General features: G+C 49.7%; 2 protein-coding genes and 1 long non-coding RNA gene across 4 annotated transcripts in view; 2 read left to right on the plus strand and 1 right to left on the minus strand.

Moving 5' to 3' along the window:
- Positions 1-5,142: 5,142 nt before the first annotated feature.
- GPR84 (G protein-coupled receptor 84) lies at positions 5,143-7,555 on the plus strand. Its single transcript, XM_033221811.1, has 2 exons — positions 5,143-5,280; positions 6,141-7,555. The coding sequence occupies exon 2, from the start codon at positions 6,149-6,151 to the stop codon at positions 7,337-7,339; it is 1,191 nt and encodes a 396-aa protein (XP_033077702.1). The 5' UTR covers positions 5,143-5,280; positions 6,141-6,148; the 3' UTR covers positions 7,340-7,555.
- Positions 7,556-9,043: 1,488 nt separating this feature from the next.
- Positions 9,044-19,136, plus strand: LOC117089997. Its single transcript, XR_004439840.1, has 2 exons — positions 9,044-11,570; positions 17,248-19,136. It is a non-coding gene; the product is annotated as an uncharacterized LOC117089997 (long non-coding RNA).
- Positions 17,993-19,455, minus strand: part of COPZ1 (COPI coat complex subunit zeta 1) — a 30,093-nt gene continuing 28,630 nt past the window's right edge. The window contains exon 9 of one of the 2 annotated variants that reach the window (XM_033221812.1): positions 17,993-19,368. In XM_033221812.1, coding sequence (XP_033077703.1) covers positions 19,321-19,368 — 48 coding nt within the window. In that variant the 3' untranslated portion in view covers positions 17,993-19,320. The remainder of the gene's footprint in view (positions 19,369-19,455) is intronic. The other variant, XM_033221813.1, reaches the window with a different exon arrangement.

Here is a 19,455-nt window from a genome sequence, read left to right on the forward strand (position 1 = left end):
AGACAAAGAAAAGAATCCAGGCTTTTGTGTGTCTGGTGGGAAACCCACGCCAGCGAGACTCAAGGCACAGGAAGAAAGGGGGGCAGAGACTGGGGATCTGAGCTCTAGGCTCTGGCCCCACATAAATAGTGACCTTGAGTCAGTCCTTGCCCTCTCTGCACCTCAGTGTCACAGTCTTCAAAATGAGGAGACTTGAGTCTTTTAAAGGTTCATTAAGATCTCATGTATCCAAGACTGAAGAACTGGACTGTGCCATTTACAGATATACTAGAATACCTTCTCAACTGGCCCCTTAAATGGTCTGTGAGACAAGGAAACACTGTTCAGCTGTCTCTCACATGGTGTGTGAGGAAAATGGTCTCTCCGTTATCCTCAAAATTTGGATCAATCATACACTCTCAAGAGCAGCCAGTAATCCTGACCCCCTCTATCCCTACTGAGTGGCAGGAAGTTCAAACAAAAAGCCCAAACCAAAACCCAGAATCTATGTGAGGTCCTCCTGACTTCCATCTCTGCGCACTTCCCCCTCTCTACCCACTTCCCAGTCTTGCAGAAGAAAGGAGAAGGGAAGTTGGGATGATGTCTGTTAAACAGGAAGAAGAGGGGAATGGGGGCCTCCTGGGTTTGTCAACTGTGAAGTTGACAGGTGGGTGTTCACTGTGGGTTCAGAATTGGAACCCAATAAGGAGTGTTTTGGTGGTTGTTTTCATGTTTGTTTTCCGGTAAATCTAGCTTTAAAAGGGTTGGGAGGATTCAGAAGGATGAGGAACAAGAGAGGCCCTATAGAAGAGTGGGTAAAGAAAAGCAGGGACTGGGTCACATGTGGGGAAGGAGATAGGGACTGGAAGAAATTGGGATTAGAGAGTCTGGGATACTAGCATACCCCACAAGTACCTCAAGTCTGCTAGTTTAAAACTGAATTCATTATTTACCCCTTTCCCTAAGCCTGCTCCTCCTCCCACATTTCCTTTTTTTTTTTTTTTCTGAGGCAGAGTCTCGCTCTGTCGCCCAAGCTGGAGTGCAGTGGCACGATCTCGGCTCACTGCAAGCTCCATCTCCTGGGTTCATGTCATTCTCCTGCCTCAGCTTCCCAAGTAGCTGGGACTACAGGCGCCCGCCACCACTCCTGGCTAATATTTTGTATTTTTAGTAGAGACGGGGTTCTACCATGTTAGCCAGGATAGTCTCGATCTCCTGACCTCCTGATCCGCCTACCTCGGCCTCCCAAAGTGCTAGGATTACAGGCGTGAGCCACCATGCCCGGCCACATTTCCTATCTTATTAAGAGCCCCATCATCCCTCTGGAAAGCAGAACGTTATCCTACTTCCTCCTTCTTCCTAACACTTCATCCAATGAATCACTAAATAAGTCCTATTTGACCTCCTAACAACATATGGATCCTTATCATTTCTTCATTCCCACAACCACTGCCCTAACCAGGACTGGCTCCATAATTTGTGGGACCCAGTGCAAAATGAAAAAGCAGGGCCCCTTATTCAAAAAGTATAGTATTGGCCGGGCGCTGCGGCTCATGCCTGTAATCCCAGCACTTTGGGAAGCCGAGGAGGGCGGATCGCAAGGTCAGGAGATCGAGACCACGGTGAAACCCTCTACTAAAAATACAAAAAATTAGCTGGTCGCAGTGGTGGGTGCCCGTAGTCCCAGCTACTCAGTAGGCTGATGCAGGAGAATGGCGTGAACCTGAGAGGTGGAGCTTGCAGTGAGCCGAGATCGTGCCACTGTACTCCAGCCTGGGGGACAGAGCGAGACTCCATCTCAAAAAAAAAAAAAAAAAAAGAATTTAGCCGGGCGCGGTGGCTCAAGCCTGTAATCCCAGCACTTTGGGAGGCCAAGATGGGCGGATCACAAGATCAGGAGATCGAGACCATCCTGGCTAACACAGTGAAACCCCATCTCTACTAAAAATATACAAAAAAAAAAAACTAGCCGGGCGAGGTGACGGGCGCCTGTAGTCCCAGCTACTCAGGAAGCTGAGGCAGGAGAATGGCATAAACCTGGGAGGCGGAACTTGCAGTGAGCTGAGATCCGGCCACTGCACTCCAGCCTGGGCAACAGAGCGAGACTCTGTCTCAAAAAAAAAAAAAAAAAAAAAGAATTTAAAGACAGTGATTGACAAGCATTGAACCAAGCACTAGTCCCTTCAAACTCCAAGACCCTATGCAATTATACAGGTGGTCTGGCCCTAACTTAGGCCCATTCTATCTCTTGTCTGAACTAGTGCCTCTTTACCCATTTCGCTCACTCCCAGCCTGCATGCCTTCATTCCTTACAGCAATCTAAGTGCAAATCTCACCAACTCCTTCAGCATGAAACCAGCTCCTTAGCACAATACACAAGGTCCCCCTTGACCCTGCCTGCTCAACTCTCCAAGCTCTTCTCTGTTGCTCTCTACCTCATGCCCTTTGTTGGCTTCTACCTGAACCTCTGCGCCTCTACACATACTGTTCTCTTTGTCTAGAATATTCTTCTACTTATCTCCCAAAATACTCTCCTGTTCATCATTCAAAATGCAGCTCAGTTACCTCTCTGTGAACCCTTTCCTCACCTCCTCCTTAATAGTGTGCTCCTTTTCTCTAAGCCTCTGATATATAGTTCTGGGTTGTTTTGTTTTGTTTTGTTTTTTGAGAAAAAGTTTTTGCTCTGTTGCCCAGGCTGGAGTGCAGTGGTGCAATCTTGGCTCACTGCAACCTGCGCCTCCCGGGTTCAAGCGATTCTCCTGTCTCAGCCTCCCGAGTAGCTGGGATTACAGGCATGCACCACCAGATCACTAATTTTTGTACTTTTAGTAGAGACGGAGTTTCATCATATTGGCCAGGCTGGTCTCAAACTCTTGACCTCAAGTGATCCACCCACCTTGGCCTCCCAAAGTGCTGGGATTACAGGTGTGAGCCACTGCACCCAGCCATGTATTTTTGGTTTGTTTTTTTTACTTGTTTTTTGCTTGTTTGTTTTTGAGATGGAGTCTCACACTGTCGCCCGGGCTGGAGTGCAGTGGCGCTATCTCGGCTCACCGCAACCTCCACCTACTAGGTTCAAGCAATTCTCCTGTCTCAGCCTCCCGAGTAGCTGGGATTACAGGCACCTGCCACCACACCCAGCTAATTTTTTGTATTTTTAGTAGAGACAGGGTTTCACTATGTTGGCCAGGCTGGTCTTAAATGCCTGACCTCGTGATCCACCTGCCTCGGCCTCCCAAAGTGCTGGGATTACAGGTGTGAGCCACTGCGCCCAGCCTATTAGTTTGTTTTTCTAATTTTTCAGAGACAGAGTCCTACTGTGTCACCCAGGCTGGAGTATAGTGGCATGATCTTAGCTCATTGCAGTCTTGACCTCCCAGATTCAAATGATCCTCCCACCTCAGCCTCCCCAGTAGCTGGGACTATAGGTACACAGCACCACATCTGGCTATTTTTGTTTTAATTTATTTATTGTAAAGACAGGGTCAGGCCGGGCGCGGTGGCTCAAGCCTGTAATCCCAGCACTTTGGGAGGCCGAGACGGGCGGATCACGAGGTCAGGAGATCGAGACCATCCTGGCTAACACGATGAAACCCCGTCTCCACTAAAAATACAAAAAAAAAAATTAGCCGGGTGAGGTGGTGGGCGCCTGTAGTCCCAGCTACTTGGGAGGCTGAGGCAGGAGAATGGCCTAAACCCGGGAGGTGGAGCTTGCAGTGAGCTGAGATCCGGCCACTGCACTCCAACCTGGGCGACAGAGCGAGACTCCGTCTCAAAAAAAAAAAAAAAAAAAAAAAAAAACAAAGACAGGGTCTCACTATGTTGCCCAGGCTGGTCTTAAACTCCTGATCTGAAGCCATCCTCCCAGCTCAGCCTCCCAAAATGTTGGGATTACAGGCATGAGCCTCCAAGCCAGGCCTATATAATATTTTAAAGCAAGCCTCAGCAAACTTTTTCTCAAAAGGCCTGATTATAACTATTTTAAACTGTGTTGATCAAGAGATAAAACTGAGGGTATTACATAGGTACTTATATAACAATTTAAAATATAACCATTTTTATGTTATTTATTTATTTATTTATTATTTTTTTGAGACTGAGTCTTGCTCTGTCATCCAGGCTGGAGTGCAGTGGCACGATCTGATCTCGGCTCACTGAAAGCAACCTCCACCTCCCCAGTTCAAGCGATTCTCTTGCCTCAGCCTCCCTGGTAGCTGGGATTACAGGCACACCCACCACGCCTGGCTAATTTTTGTATTTTTAGTAGAGACAGGGCTTCATCATGTTGGCCAAGCTGGTCTCAAACTCCTGACCTCAAGTGATCTGCCCTCCTTGGCCTCCCAAAGTGCTGGGATTATGGGTGTGAGCCACTGCACCTGGCCTAAAATATAACCATTATTAAATGGAAAAAAAAACATTCTTGGGTCACAGGCTATACAAAAACAGATAGCAGACTAGATTTGGCCCATAGGGCGAAGTTTACTCAACTTTGCTCTGGAGAACCGATTAAGCATTTGCATAATTATGTATCTGTCTCCCCTAGTAGACTATGCACAAGGCCATGTATCAGATGTTCTTGTATCCCTAGTGTCTAGATCAGAGTCTGATGTATAGTAGGCACTCAAGACAAAGTTGTTGGGTGAATGGATAAATGAATGATTGACCAGGACCCTGATCCCTTGAGGGGAATGAAACCAGAATCCTGGAGGCCTCATTCCCACTTTTCTTCATCTGACTCAGTTTCTCAGATGTGCTAGGGTGTTACATGGGCCCCTCTGACTTGAACCATGTCCAAGCCCTGGAGAGAAGAAAGGTAGTGCTCCTCCGAAACAAACCCAAGGCTTCTGGGGGTACCTAAAGTTGCTCCTGGAACTTGGTCTTATCTTTTGGCCCTTTGAGGAGTGGCCCAAATGTTCTGATGCTCTGACTCCGTGCCCTAGCAATTCTCAGCAATGATCTTACAGATGACTTCTGCCATGCAAAGAGGGGAAGAAAACAGAGTTTGGGTTTCAGGAAGGAGAAAGGAAAGAGTGAAACGACTCTGAGGTAAGTAGCAGGGGAATTTCAACAGAGAAGCCTAGATTTCACTAGCCAAAGCAAAATGAGTAGGACCGGAGGTGGTGAAGGAAGTGGCTGGGATTGGGTAACGGGGGAGTTTCTTATTCTTTCAGTGGAGTATAATAGGGAACTTAAGAGCAGGATGCCTCCTGCTTGAAGCCTGACTGTCCACCAGAAAGGACTGCTCTTTGGGTGAGTTGAACTTCTTCCATCAGAGAAAGAATTGAAGGCTGAGAAACTCAGGTAAGTACTTTTGTGGTGGGTTTACTTTTACCTTCTTGGTCTCCTCATCTCCCAGGTCGTAACAAACAGAAATGACTAAAGCCTATATGTGTGTGTAGTGGACAGGAGTAGAGGGAACTGAATACAGAGAGGATCCTGAATACAGGATGCTGAATAGAGAGAGGGGACTCCTGAGGATCTTCAGGGATAAGGAAGGAATTAGAAAAGTTGGAGGGCACTGGGTTTACTGAGAGCAATGGGATAGATATAGAAGAGGACTGTGGTTTGGAGCAGAATAAGACTAAGATATTTAGGCAAGAGATATTTAGATAAAAACTTGGGGAAATATTTGAGAATGGGAAAGGACTAGAGAACCTAAGGAGAGAGTTAGGGATCTTGAGATGAAGAGGCCTGGGAATGGTTCAGGAGGATAGCGAATTAAAGTGAGGTCCAGGAGCACTTCAGATGTCCAGAGTGCCAGAGCTGTTCAAGAGATATAAGTTGAGGCCGGGCGCCGTGGCTCAAGCCTGTAATCCCAGCACTTTGGGAGGCCGAGACGGGCGGATCACGAGGTCAGGAGATCAAGACCATCCTGGCTAACACGGTGAAACCCCGTCTCTACTAAAAAACACACACACAAAAAAAAAACCAGCCGGGCGACGTGGCGGGCTCCTGTAGTCCCAGCTACTTGGGAGGCTGAGGCAGGAGAATGGCGTAAACCCAGGAGGCGGGGCTTGCAGTGAGCTGAGATCCGGCCACTGCACTCCAGCCTGGGCTGCAGAGCGAGACTCCGTCTCAAAAAAAAAAAAAAAAAAAAAAGAGATATAAGTTGAATGCTAGGTTCTGATTCCCTCTTCCTCTTTTACCCTCTGCTTCTTTAGCCTCTATCATGCAGAAAACCTCTGACGCCAACTTCTCCTGCTACCATGAGTCTGTGCTGGGCTATCGTTATGTTGCAGTTAGCTGGGGGGTGGTGGTGGCTGTGACAGGCACCGTGGGCAACGTGCTCACCCTATTGGCCTTGGTCATCCAGCGCAAGCTCCGTACCCGATTCAACCTGCTCATAGCCAACCTCACACTGGCTGATCTCCTCTACTGCACGGTCCTTCAGCCCTTCTCTGTGGACACCTACCTCCACCTGCACTGGCGCACCGGTGCCACCTTCTGCAGGGCATTTGGGCTCCTCCTTTTTGCCTCCAATTCTGTCTCCATCCTGACCCTCTGCCTCATCGCACTGGGACGCTACCTCCTCATTGCCCACCCTAAGCTTTTTCCCAAAGTTTTCAGTGCCAAGGGGATAGTGCTGGCACTGGTGAGCACCTGGGTTGTGGGTGTGGCCAGCTTCGCCCCCCTTTGGCCTATTTATATCCTGGTACCTGTAGTCTGCACCTGCAGCTTTGACCGCATCCGAGGCCGCCCTTACACCACCATCCTCATGGGCATCTACTTTGTGCTTGGACTCAGCAGTGTTGGCATCTTCTATTGCCTCATCCACCGCCAGGTCAAACGAGCAGCACAGGCACTGGACCAATACAAGTTGCGACAGGCAAGCATCCACTCCAACCATGTGGCTGGGACTGATGAGGCTATGCCTGGTCGTTTCCAGGAGCTGGACAGCAGGTTAGCATCAGGAGGACCCAGTGAGGGGATTTCATCTGAGTCAGTCAATGCTGCCACCACCCAGACCCTGGAAGGGGATTCATCAGAAGTGGGAGACCAGATCAACAGCAAGAGAGCTAAGCAGATGGCAGAGAAAAGCCCTCCAGAAGCATCTGCCAAAGCCCAGCCAATTAAAGGAGCCCGAAGAGCTCCAGATTCTTCATCGGAATTTGGGAAGGTGACTCAAATGTGTTTTGCTGTGTTCCTCTGCTTTGCCCTGAGCTACGTCCCCTTCTTGCTGCTCAACATTCTGGATGCCAGAGTCCAGGCTCCCCGGGTGGTCCACATGCTTGCTGCCAACCTCACCTGGCTCAACGGTTGCATCAACCCTGTGCTGTATGCAGCCATGAACCGCCAATTCCGCCAAGCATATGGCTCCGTTTTAAAAAGAGGGCCCTGGAGTTTCCATAGGCTCCATTAGAACTGTGACCCTAGTCACCAGAATTCAGAACCATCTCCTCCAGGACCAAAGTGGCCAGCTGATAGGAGAATAGGTGAAATAACACGTGCGGGCATTTTCACAACAACCTCTCCTCAGCCTCCCAAATCAAGTCTCTCCATCACTTGATCAATGTTTCAGCCCTAGACTGCCCAAGAAGTATTATTAACTATTAATAAACGAATTCTGTGCTTTTAATGCTCAGGTGTGGTCTCTGGGGAAGAAGGAAACAGGTCACGGTTAGGCTCAGGGGCCAGGCTAGGAGGAGACCATACTATTCCATCCCTCCTGCATGACCAAATCCTGTCACCATGTGCATGCTCACAAATATCCCTAAAGCACCTGTGGCCACCAGGAGCTGGAATCTAATACCTAAGGATTCAGGGGTACCTAGGTCAAAGCAGAAGCAGGAAGCAGCTGGCATGGGACGTAGCCTTTAGAAGAGGGGTTTCTAGGTAATAAAACATGTGAGGTGATTTAAGAGGATTAGCCTTTTTGTTTAACTTCCCAGAAATCGCCTCTGCCCCTAACCACTGCTGCCAGGATCCACCATCCCTACAAACAAGTTTATTCATCTCAAAAAAGTTTTATAATCCAGCTGGGGATTATATCCAGCCCCCCAGCCCTCGCTCTGTGTGAGAGGAATGGTCATGGAGGAGGACTCCTTGGTCTGTAGAAATGGAACTGAGCTTAGCTGAGGCAAAGGCAGAAAAAGGTTCCAGGTGCCCTGGCAGAGTCTTGTTCACAGGGCTAATTCACCTGAGTCCCAGGCCTTCAGTTCCCTTGCATTTGTCATCTGGACTTATGAAAGCAGGAGAACAGGCCTAGTGGAGTGGCTCACGTCTGTAATTCTAGCACTTTGGGAGGCTGAGGCGGGCAGATCACCTAAGGTCAGGAGTTCAAGACCAACCTGGCCAACATGGTGAAACCCCACCTTTACTAAAAATACAAAAATTAGCCAGGCATGGTGGTGCATGCCTGTAATCCCAGCTACTCAGAAGGCTGAGGCAGGAGAATCGCTTGAACCCAGGAGGCGGTTGCAGGGAGCCAAGATCATGCCATTGCACTCCAGCCTGGGCAACAAGAGTGAAACTCTGTCTCAAAATAATAATTAATAAATAAATAAATAAAATAAAATACAAAAATTAACCAGGCATGATGGCAGGTGCCTGTAATCCTAGCTACTCGGGAGGCTGAGACGGGAGAATCGCTTGAACCCGGGAGACAGTGGTTGCAGTGAGCCGAGAGATCACGTCACTGCACTCCAGCCTGGGTGGCTGAGCGAGACTTTGTCTCAAACCAAAAAAAAAAAAGAAAAAGGGAAAGAAAAGAAAACGAAAGAAAGCAGGAAAACAAAGACTCTAGTTAAAAGGGCTCAGGAGCCAGGCTAGGAAACCATACCATTCCTTCCCTTCAGAATGACCAAATCCTGTCACAATGTGTATGCTTACACACACCCTTAAAGCACCTGTGGCCACCAGGTGACGCTGGTTCCCTGCGTTTCCTTTCTGGCTTCCCAGTTGAGGACAGTAGGCAGGACTGGGAATGCAGAGACCAGGGAATAGAGACCCAGGGATTTGCACCCTCCCTTTCCCCCAAAGCTTAGGAAGAAAGGTGAAGAATGAGACATTTATTATTCATGAGATATTATTGTCTACTTGGGGTGGGGCTGGGAGGAGTAGCAGTGTGGGCACTGGGGTGGCACTGGGGATGAAATGTGAGTCATGCTGACATTAATGCTCTGGCTGCATGTTGTCGCCTTCCTACCCCAAGTCCATGGTTTGACAGAACAAAGTAAAATCTGAAGATATTAAGGGCAGAAAGAATCACAGTTGAGGTGGACAGATTGACACCCTCATATGCAATACACTTCTAGGGTCCAGGAATCCTGACTCCTAATATGGAACATGCACTTTTGGGTGTCCTCCTTCCAAGAAAGTCACAGGAACCTAAACCAAATCAAGCTGGGGCTACTAAGGCAGAGGTCCAGACAGGTAAACTGTTGGACCAATGAAGAACAACAGTGTATGGGTGTAGAGACACAGGTTTCAGTCAAGGCTCTCTGATAATTAGCTCTGGGAACTTGGGCAGATCTCTGGACAACTCTGGGGCTCAGATTTTATCAACTGTACAAAGCGGGGTGCCGGGTACACTCTTAACACGTGCCCCGTGCAGTTCCCTGTACATACATTATTTCATTTACATGAAATTATAATTTCTTTCTTACAAATGTGAAAACTGAAGCACAAATAGGTTATTTGTCCAAGGCCGAATGACTAATATGTTGTAAGACCGTGATTTGAGGGCAGTCTCAAAACTGCCTTTCTAAAACTAGGGTCGAATGCCCAGATGATCCCTAACAGTGCTTCCTATTCAGACCTAAGATTCTGAAAGTTGACAACTCTCTGAAGGGTTGTAAAAGGATTTACTTTACATGTTCTTAGAAAGCAAATCACAACAGTGTCAAGTAGAAAGGTGAAGCAATAGGGATTGAAGTTAGACCTCAGAAAGGACTTCCCAATTATCAGTCGCTGGGGGGGAAAAAAAAAAAACTCAGGAGACACAGAAGGAAATCCTGGGGTCTAAGACCATGGAGGACAGATCTTAGTAAGAAAGCAGCCACCCTCCACAGCCCACACAGCCACCCCCGCCCCTAATTTCAATAAGGGTTGAATGAGGGGAAAGAAACTTAAGATCAGGCTTTCTAGAGGCGTTCTCTCTCTTGCGGTTGTGCTTGGCGCGTGAGCCCTACTGGGTCCCTCGTGGTGCGTCGCTCATGCGTGTCCCCGGAAGTGTGTGTGTTTGGAGGCCCTGTATGCTCACGAGTGTGAGTCACCGTCTGTCTCTCTTTGTCTCTTTATCTCTGTCAGTCTCCCGCCCGAGTCCGAGCTCTATCGCTGACTTTCTGACGCTATCTCTCACGGCCTCTCTTTGTCTCTTTCCATCTGTCCGTCTCTCCTGTAGGCCGTCTTCATCGCCTGTACCTCTGTTATCGCCTTTTTTTTTCTCTTAAGCTCGTCTCCCCATTCCCCGTTCCCGCGCTCCCCCCGCCCCCTCCCCAGTCGCCCGCCCCGGCTGTTCTTGCTCGTTCGCACGCTCTCTCTCTTTCGCTGTCTCTTACAGGCAGATTTATGGTCAGCTCAGGGCCTTTCATTGGCCAAGCGCTGACAGAACTTGATTTAACGCCGCCTCTCATTGGCTGAGCTTGACAGGGCGATTTACGAGTCACCCTACCATTGGCCAAACCGCCTTGGCCCTGATTTATGGCTCAGCGGCCGCGGGGAGGGGGGTGCCGCTGCTGGGGAGTGAGGATACCCCTCCCCTCGTCGCTGCGTCCCTCTTCCTCTCCCCTGTTTTTTCTCCTCTTTCCCTCCCCTCAAGGAATGGCTCTCCCTCTACCTGTTCCTCAGCCCCCTCCTCCCTTCTTTTTCGTCCACTGGGAGGGAAAACCGGGGTGTGGTGGTGATGGGAACTGAAGGGATGATGGGGTCTGAGGGGTACACATAGGCGGAGGAGTCGAGTCTGAGGGGTGCGGGTGGGGGCCAACAGGGAGAGCAGAGGAGACTGAACAGGGAATGAGGATTCCGACCTGAGGAACGAAGGGGAAACTGAGGGGGCAAAAGGATGACAGAAAGACAGGAAGGCTGAGGAGAGAAGGAAGGCAGGGGAAGAGAGAGAGAGTTAAGGAGATAAGTGGGGGGTTGGGTAATTTGTCCAAGATCCGAGAAGAAAGGAGACATGAAGAGAAAGGACGCATTTGAGGGTCCACACGGGCTGAAGCAGGGAGATCCGGGCACCGAGAGAGGGACTTTTCAAATCTCACTATCCAGACTGAATAAGAGACGGAAATTTCCTTTTCACACAATGGCTCTGAAAAGGGAAAGCATCAGAGAAGCAACGACAGAGAAAGGCGCAATAGGGAGGTGAGAGAGAGGGAGAAGCAGGAAAGGACAACTGAAAGGTAATAGCAAAGAAAAGAGGGAGGGAGAGCGACAGAGAACTAATGGGGAAGACCAGAAGGAAGGTAGGGTTTTTGGTTTTTTGTTTGTTTTTAGGGGAGGGAGGGAAAGTGCAGTGAGAGAAGACTACTCCCCAAAGGAAATATTGACAGAAAGGCTCCTCCTCCTCCTCCCTATGAAGACCCATTGGCATCTGCAAGGGGACAGACAAGTCAGGCGCCTCCCCCAGGAGATTCTGCTTCCTCAAGGCTGCAGTAAGCTCCCCATCCCATGCACCTCACTCCTCTCCTTGCCCACCTCCCCAGTTAAATTTATGAGTCCAGGGTGGCCTTCAGGAATTAGGAATATTTATGCTTCTTTGAGAGTGAGGTTTGGAAGGTGATAAATAAGGGTCCACTGGGGGGTGCAGCTGGGGGGCTCCTATTTTTAACATGGCCATTTTCCCAAGGCCCCCACCCACACATTCCCTCTCCTCCTGAGCCAGAGAAGGAAGCACAGAGGGAGGTGAGGAATGGGTTTCAGGTATCAGGAAGAGGGGTTGACTATCCTGTAGAGCCCCTCAGAGGACTGCAGAGCTTTGCAGCAGAAAGGATTGAAGGCAGATAGGGGAGGAACTTTCCAAGCATCCTGGCATTTGTATAGCCCCTAGTGTGCTGTTACATTTTTGCAGAAGGTGGAGAGAAGCCCATTTCCCCTCTGTCCCCTTAAGCTCAGTTGCTGAGGAATAGGAAAGAGAAGCCAGAAAATTCAAAGGCAGATTTCTCTGGCCTGTCACCATCCTCACAGGAAAGGAAGATTTGAAATCCCTCACCTCCACAGACCACAGCCTGGATCCCTGGGAAAGGAGGCTAGGAATGTGGGGCTCAGGGCATCTCCTAGGAGTCTTGGCCTCCAACCTGCTGCTGAGAATTAAAAACAGTCAATAGTTCTTGACATCCCTTGCCCTGGGCCTCCAGGAAATTGAGAAGGGGTGGTGGATCTGCCTATGGATCCACATACCTTCTCCAGCCCTCAGCTCTAGGAGCCATGTGTCTGTGACCCCCCCAGTGAAAGGGCTTGTTCTGGGTTTGGGTAGGAAGTGAACAAAGATGGAGGTCCATAATATAAGGGAGCCCTAAGGAAAACAGAGCTGGGGAAGAGTCACACATCGCCCCCATCCCCCATGCCCTCCAACCACTATGGCCTTAGCAAGGATGGCCACAATGCACATGCGTACATACACCAGACTGCTGCCTGGAGTGGGAGGAGGGAGAGAAAGGCCTAGACTGGCCCTTTAAGAGCCACTTAGGGTCAGAAAGCCTGGGCTACATAGAGGGGAAGGAGCTGATGTCAGAAGACGGATGGGCAGCAAGATGGGGATTGATGCTAATGGGGGAGTTAAAGCTAAGTACCCAGACACTCAGAGGGCAGAACTGCAGATCTGTCTTCCTTATGCTCACCCCCCTCTCCAAACGGAGGCTGTAAATCTGCCTCTTCAATTGGGGGAAGGGGGACTGAGGAAAAAAGACATGCTCTCTTCTCCCCTTTCCTGTTTCTTCCTTACTTGGTGTGCCCACACCGCCCCCCTCCACCCAATTCTTTTGTCCTCTCCCATTCTCTTGCAATCTACGACCCCTTCCCACTAAAATTTCCAATTTTTGGCTTTGCATCAGAAATTGACAGAATGGTTTCAGCTTACAGAGGAGTTTAAGAGAAGAGATCACAAGTTTTCCCTCACCAGACCCGGGTGGGAATGCTTGGTGGGATTGTGGTGAGAAACTGGTAGATTGGTAACTCCCAGTTCCCTCAGTTTCTCATCCTTCCACCCTCTTCTCACTTGGAGGTAACTCTAGCTGCCATCTTCCGGGACAATAGGGTAAAGGCAAGAAGCAGGAAGTTGGGTGCCAGGGGCTGGAGGAGCACCAAAGTTTCTGAGCTGGGTTTGTGAAGGCTTCTGACACACTGAGATTCTAGAGGGGCTGGTGGTGGGCTTCCAAGGGCAGCTAGGGAAGCTGCGAGAGCTGTCCACTGAAAGATATACAGTCTGGTTTCTCGGAAACTCCTGGATCATACCGTTCCCTCTCAAGCACACACCCTGTCTGCTGAGTAGAGACAATTTCAGGCCAATAGTCTGTTTACTGTAAAGGACCAGCTGCTCCTTGTACCTCTCGGGAGGGAGTCGGAGATGTTAGGAAAGAAGACTTTTTCAGAGGGGCTAGAGCTAGAATTGGTAAATTTCATTTCTTTCTTTGCTTTCAGGTGAGACTGTGTCTCCCACCTTTCAGGACCCATAATCACCCTTATTTCCTTTCCTACTGGCAACCAGGGCCTGTTCTTGAGAAGTCCCTCTCTATATTAGAGGACAGTCCCTCTCATCTGTTGCAGTATTAGGCCTGAACTCTTTCCCAGCCTTGGAAACAGTTGGTGCCTGATTGCCTCTAGTTTCCAAATCCTCTTCCATATCCATAAGATAATAACCCCAAGACATCAATCTCATTTCTTCCCTTCTCCCAGGTTTTCCTTCAGAGGGCTAAAATCACCTCAGGATCATACTCTTCTCTGTTTTCTAAGTTTTCAGAGACAAGGGAGAGAGGAAAGCTGGAGTGGGAAAAGTTGGGGGTTGTGAGCAGCAGCCACTGGAACCCAGGCTTCCAGCCTCCCAGCATCCGGCCTAGTGCTCCCTCCTATCCAAGGGAGGTCAGTCATTGCCCTCAGCCCTGGTCTCTGGCTGCTTCTCAATACTGGTGATAAATCCTGTCTTTGTCTCCCCTCTGACCCAGGCCCCAGGCAGGCTGGGGGTCAGAGCTGGGGGAGGGGTCAGTGTGGAGGAAGGGGAGATACAAGGAGAATGGGAGGAGAAGATGGACAGGAGCAGCTGGTGGGCAGGCATGGGGGGTGGGCAGTGAGGGGATGGGGCCTCTTCATTCTACAGATCCTGGACATTCCAGCAGGCCTGCATTCCAAGTGAGAAAGTCAGGATTGCTGAGTTGTGGAAATACCTTCAGAATGGTCCCTTGAGCATCCGGAATACTGGCAGATGGGGGGCTAGTATGGAGTGCCTCAAGGAAAGAGACTGCTGAAAGAAATGGAAAAATATTGTGGAAATCGTCCTATCCATACGCAGACCCCTATGCAAATGTGCCATGCACACACCCACCCACACACACACTCACACACACAGGACTCACGGCATGAGGGAGCCCTGGAGAGCCAGGCTGCCCCTTGCCTGGCCCCTCCCTAGTGGCCTTCTCTTGCTATGACTTTCCTGTTTCCAACTCTATTCTTTTTCTCTGCTCCCAGTCTTGCTTTCCTTCTTTGTGTCTCTCATTCTCCCAGTCTGTTATTCTCACCGTCTCTCAGCCTCTGCCTCGGTCTCTCAATCACTTTTTCTCTCTCATTTTGTTTCTTTCCATCTTCTTGTCTCCCTCTCCCCTCTCCCCAAATTCCTGGATGCTGCTCCATGTGTCCTGCTTCTGCCACTCTTCAGCCCAGCCATCCCTCCTACCTCAGTGCCACATCAGAACGCTGTTCTGGCCCAGAGGGGACCTTTGGGAGTTAGATTCCAAGAATAGATGGGAAGGAGAAAAGAGGCTCTGAATGAGTCCCTGCTTTAGTGGGACGTCTGGGAATCATATTGGGTTATGATATGGCACGGAATTATGATATGGCACGGAAGGGTGGGGTGGGCAGAAGGTGACCAGAAAGAGAAGCACAACTAAGGGAGGTAGGGTGAAATGAGAGAGAAGATATTAATAAAGAAAAAGCATAGGCCAGGCACGGTGGCTCACACCTGTAATCCCAGCACTCTGGGAGGCCGAGGTGGGCGGATCTCCAGAGGTCAGAAGTTGGAGACCAGCCTGGCCAACATGGTGAAATGCTGTCTCTACTAAAAATACAAAAAAAAAAAAAAAAAAAAAAGCTAGGCATGAGGGTGCATGCCTGTGATCCCAACTACTTGGGAGGCTTTGGGAGGCTGAGGCAGGAGAATCGCTTGAACCCGGGAGGTGGAGGTTGCAGTGAGCTGAGATTGCACCACTACACTCCAGCCTGGGTGACAGAACAAGACTCCATCTCAAAAAAAAAAAAAAAAAGGACACCAGGCTGGGTACAGTGGCTCATGCCTGTAATCCCACCACTTTGGGAGGCCAGGGCAGGTGGATTACTTGAGCCCAGGAGTCCAAGACCAGCCTGGCAATATGGCAAAACATCTCTATAAAAACTACAAAAAGTTAGTCAGGCATGGTGGCACACACCTGTAGTCCCAGTTACTCAGAAGGCTGAGGTGGGGGGATCACCTGAGCCCAGGGAGGTCGAGACTGCAGTGAGCTCTGATCATGCCACTGCACTCCAACCTGGGTGACAGAGTGAGACCCTGTCTCAAAAAAAAAAAAAAAAAAAAAGAAAAGAAAAAAAAAAGAAAAGAAAAGAAAAAAGAAAAGTCACAGAAGGACAAACACTAAAGAGAGAAGGGTGCGGACTTGCAGTTCTCTCTAAGTGTGTGTTTTGGGTCAGTGTGAAGGGGAGGAGCTGAGGGGCATCTCCTAAGTCATATTGCGATATAGGTTCAAAGATAAGGTCTGGAGGCTTAGCCAGAAAGATGTGACGTCCACCAGGCAGCCACAATTCTGGACTCTCCGTCACCTACCAAGGAAGTTCTCAGAGACCTTTTTCTCCTCTCCAGACAGTCTTGGAGTGTTGGTTCCCTCCCCATTCACCTCCTCCACTCTGTCACCTCCCTTCCTCCCCCAGTGAGAATGACATCAGCTCTGGCTGCCCGTCCTCAGCCCAGTTGCTGATGTACTCTCCCATGGGTGAAACAGAAGGCTAATCACCTTTGCCCCATGCATTCACTCTCTAGTCCAGGAGCTGGCGTTTACATAGCCTAGCACTCTGGAGTAGGAGTGGGAGGAGGCTGTACCAAGAAGGTAGCTGCAGAACATTGTGGGAAAAGAGGGGGCATGAGCATCAGGGGGAGGGAGAGGGAGAGGAGTGGAGGGGGGCACTTGAGGAAGAGAGGCAGCAGCAGTAAATCACCCTGTGGGGGGGCTCCCTCTGCCTGAGCTCAGTGGGGTAGGGAAAGAATAGACATAGAGGGTGGGGGGAAGAATGGGGAGTCGCCACATCTGGCAGGCAGGTGTCTGGCACTGTTCAGGCTGTAGTCACTTTCCCAGCCAAAGGGGAGGAAGGGGGGAGAGGGGAGAAGGGGCCTCCCAGCATCCCCTGGGAAAGAGGGAAAGGTTCACAAGCAGAAAGACAGAGGCTTACAGACAGAAAGAAACCAAGGAAGAGAAATAATCAGACCCCGCTCCCAGGCTCTGCTTCAGTCAGTGCTTGGGGATGTGTTTATTCATAGCCCTGAAAAAAAAACTGCTAGGCAAAAAACTGCATAGGCCAGGGCACCAAAGTTCCATTCATGCTGGAAAACAGAAGGCAGGAGTTTAACCCAGGCTAAGCTGGGGAAACTGAAGCTCAGAGAATTCCAAGTTTGAGAACAGGATAGAACTCCATGCTCCACACCATCACACATCACCACCACTCAGCTCTGGTACTGACACTGCCCCTCCCCCAGGTCAATGCTGTGTGGTGAGTAGGAAGATTAGGATGGTAAGGCTGAGTATTGCTTTTCCCCAGCTCAGACAGGCAAAGACAAAAGAAGTACCTAGTCTTTATCCAAACTCTTGCACTCCAACTTTCAATGCAGGACTGTAGGCAGACGTGGTATACCCAGGTTTTTTTCTTTTCTACCTGCTGAGGAGTATCCCATGCACAGGTGCCCCATAGTTGTTGAGCTTAATTGTCAGGTTTTCATAGAAGAGCAGGCAAGACTGGAAAACTCTGGGTTTCATGTTCTGATGCTGGAGAGACTCTCCCCATCCCTGTTACCTTCCTTCCCTCATCCTTTCCCATCTGAGATACTAATTTGGTCTCCCTTGCTTAATCCTGGAATTGCAGGTCCATTTTATGAGCGGCAGAGGTGACTGAGGAAACCCTTCAAACTGCAGTGGAGAAGAGGCTCCCCACACTCCCCCTTCCTTAAAAATCCTGCAGAGGAAGGGGGAAAGAAAACCAAAGCATTCTGTCGCCGCGGCAACCATAAAACCCCCAGCTAAATCCATCTTGTGAGCTCACCGCCCCATTAAGATGCAGGGCCAGGCGCTGCGCCAGCCCAGCCACATTCATTTGTGCGAATAAAGGTGGAGGAGGGGGAGGGGAGCAGGCTCTGGAGGGACGGGGAAATGGCGAGAAGAGGTTATTTACACCACCGTCCTGACCTTCTGGAGCAGCGCTGGCTCCGATAAATAACCCGCTCAGCGCCGTTTCAGAGCAGGAGTGGGAGGTGCAGGAAGGGAGCAAGGGCTGGAGGAGAGCCCCCACGCAGGTGCGCGTCTCTGGGTTACTAATGGCTAAGGCGGGAGCAGGCAGCTGGCTTTGGGGGTGGTGGGGGAAAAACTCAGTTCCCTGGGACTCCCACTGAGAAAATACCATCCCCACCCCACCCCTGGCGCCAATTTCCAGGCGAGGGGACGGAGAGATGCCAAGGAGGCAAACAGCCCCGTAAATTAGGGATGGGGGGGCACTGCTATAGAGTCTCTGAGGTACAAGGGAAGAAATATTGTAAGATGGGGAATGAGGGGGGGCTGGAAGAACAGGAGTAGCTGCCAAAAAGAGGAAGAGAAACAGAAACATCACACAAAGGCAGTTTTGAAAAAATGTTTTATTCCTCTTTGCACAAGAGCAGTTTATGAAGGTGGCTATCTCCTGACTCCATGCATCTTTTACACAAAGATGCCCCCTCAAAAATGCCCAGTTATCTGCCCCACTTCAGTGTTGGAGAACTGGCAGTTAGTAAGTGGGGCAGAATGCTTAAGTCTCAGGAAGGTTTTAAAAGACATTTTTGTGGGGAGGAAGTTCTGGGTCAAGGGGAAAGATTAGAACCAAGAGTGAGCATTCCATTCTCCATCTTCCTGGGGAAATCCAAATCCCAAAGGTTTTAAGAAGAAAAGCACCTCTCTCAGCGACCTAGAGACAGGGAGAGCACAGATGCACTGCTTGGGTGTAAGGCTGAAGCAGAGAGAGGGTGGGCTGCAGCGACTGCAGACCCAAGGCAGAGGAGTAAATGCATGTCGGGGAGTTGAGGGGACAGAGAGAGCCTAGACGCCCAAGTCATAAGTTCTACTCCTTCCCCAGTTCTGAGTAGAAAGTTTTCTTCCCAAGACTAGAATGGAGTTTTAGTTTTAGGAACTGGCTTTGCTTCAGGACACAGAGAAGACAAACCAGGCAAAGATCCCACAGGTAGTAAGGGTGGAGAGTTAAGGTAGCTAACTAAGAGACGGGCACTCACGACGGCAGTTTTGAAGCTATATGCCAGATCGGGGTAGAGAATGCATTTTATGTGCCCTATTCAATACAATTTAAATCACTGTTTCTTCTGTGTTGTCCCTTCCCTATGAACTATTCCCAATACCTTTTCCAAGGCAGAGGACAGGGCAGTAAGAAGGAATGGAAGAAAACACTGAGGTCAGTAAGTGGGGCTAGGGCTTAGACTGGATAAATCCCTACCCATCCCCACCCCTACTTGTTCTATAGTAAAGAATTCTCTTTCTCCCTCCCCTTGCTGGGGTGTCGGGATGAGGTCCAGGTAAAGGCAAAGGCAGGAAAACATTCAGCACATTCTTTCTCCTACTTTAATCTGAAGTTTAGCTACAACAAAGGGCACAGAATTTACAAAAATGTCAGGGCAGGGGAGCATGTGAGCATAATCCAGTCTAGAAAGAAAGAGGGTGCTTCTCCTGCCCTATTACCTAAATACGCTGGGAGCTTTACTCCCAGAACTGCAAGAAGAATGAAAAAGAATAGGAAGGGTGTAGGGGAGGTTGGGGGGACAACCACAAACAGAATGGAGATTTAAGGATCCCTGTGATCCCCGAGATGACGCTGAGAGCATCAACTGGGGAACTAGATGAAAATTCACAGCAGACAGGCGAATTTTTTGAAGAGGATGAAGAGCCAGGAACAGTGGGGTCTTCACCGAAGGAGTGACCACTTGATCTGTTCTTTGGCTGACTGCAGCACCTGCAGAGATAAGAGCAGCATTGAGGAAAGCTTGCTGACAGGGCAGGGTAAGCATGAGGGCTGGGGATCTCCTTCCCCTCACTTGTC

Source organism: Trachypithecus francoisi, unplaced genomic scaffold (assembly GCF_009764315.1).
Source record: "Trachypithecus francoisi isolate TF-2019V2 unplaced genomic scaffold, Tfra_2.0 Lachesis_group11, whole genome shotgun sequence".
Classification (NCBI taxonomy): Eukaryota; Metazoa; Chordata; class Mammalia; order Primates; family Cercopithecidae; genus Trachypithecus; species Trachypithecus francoisi.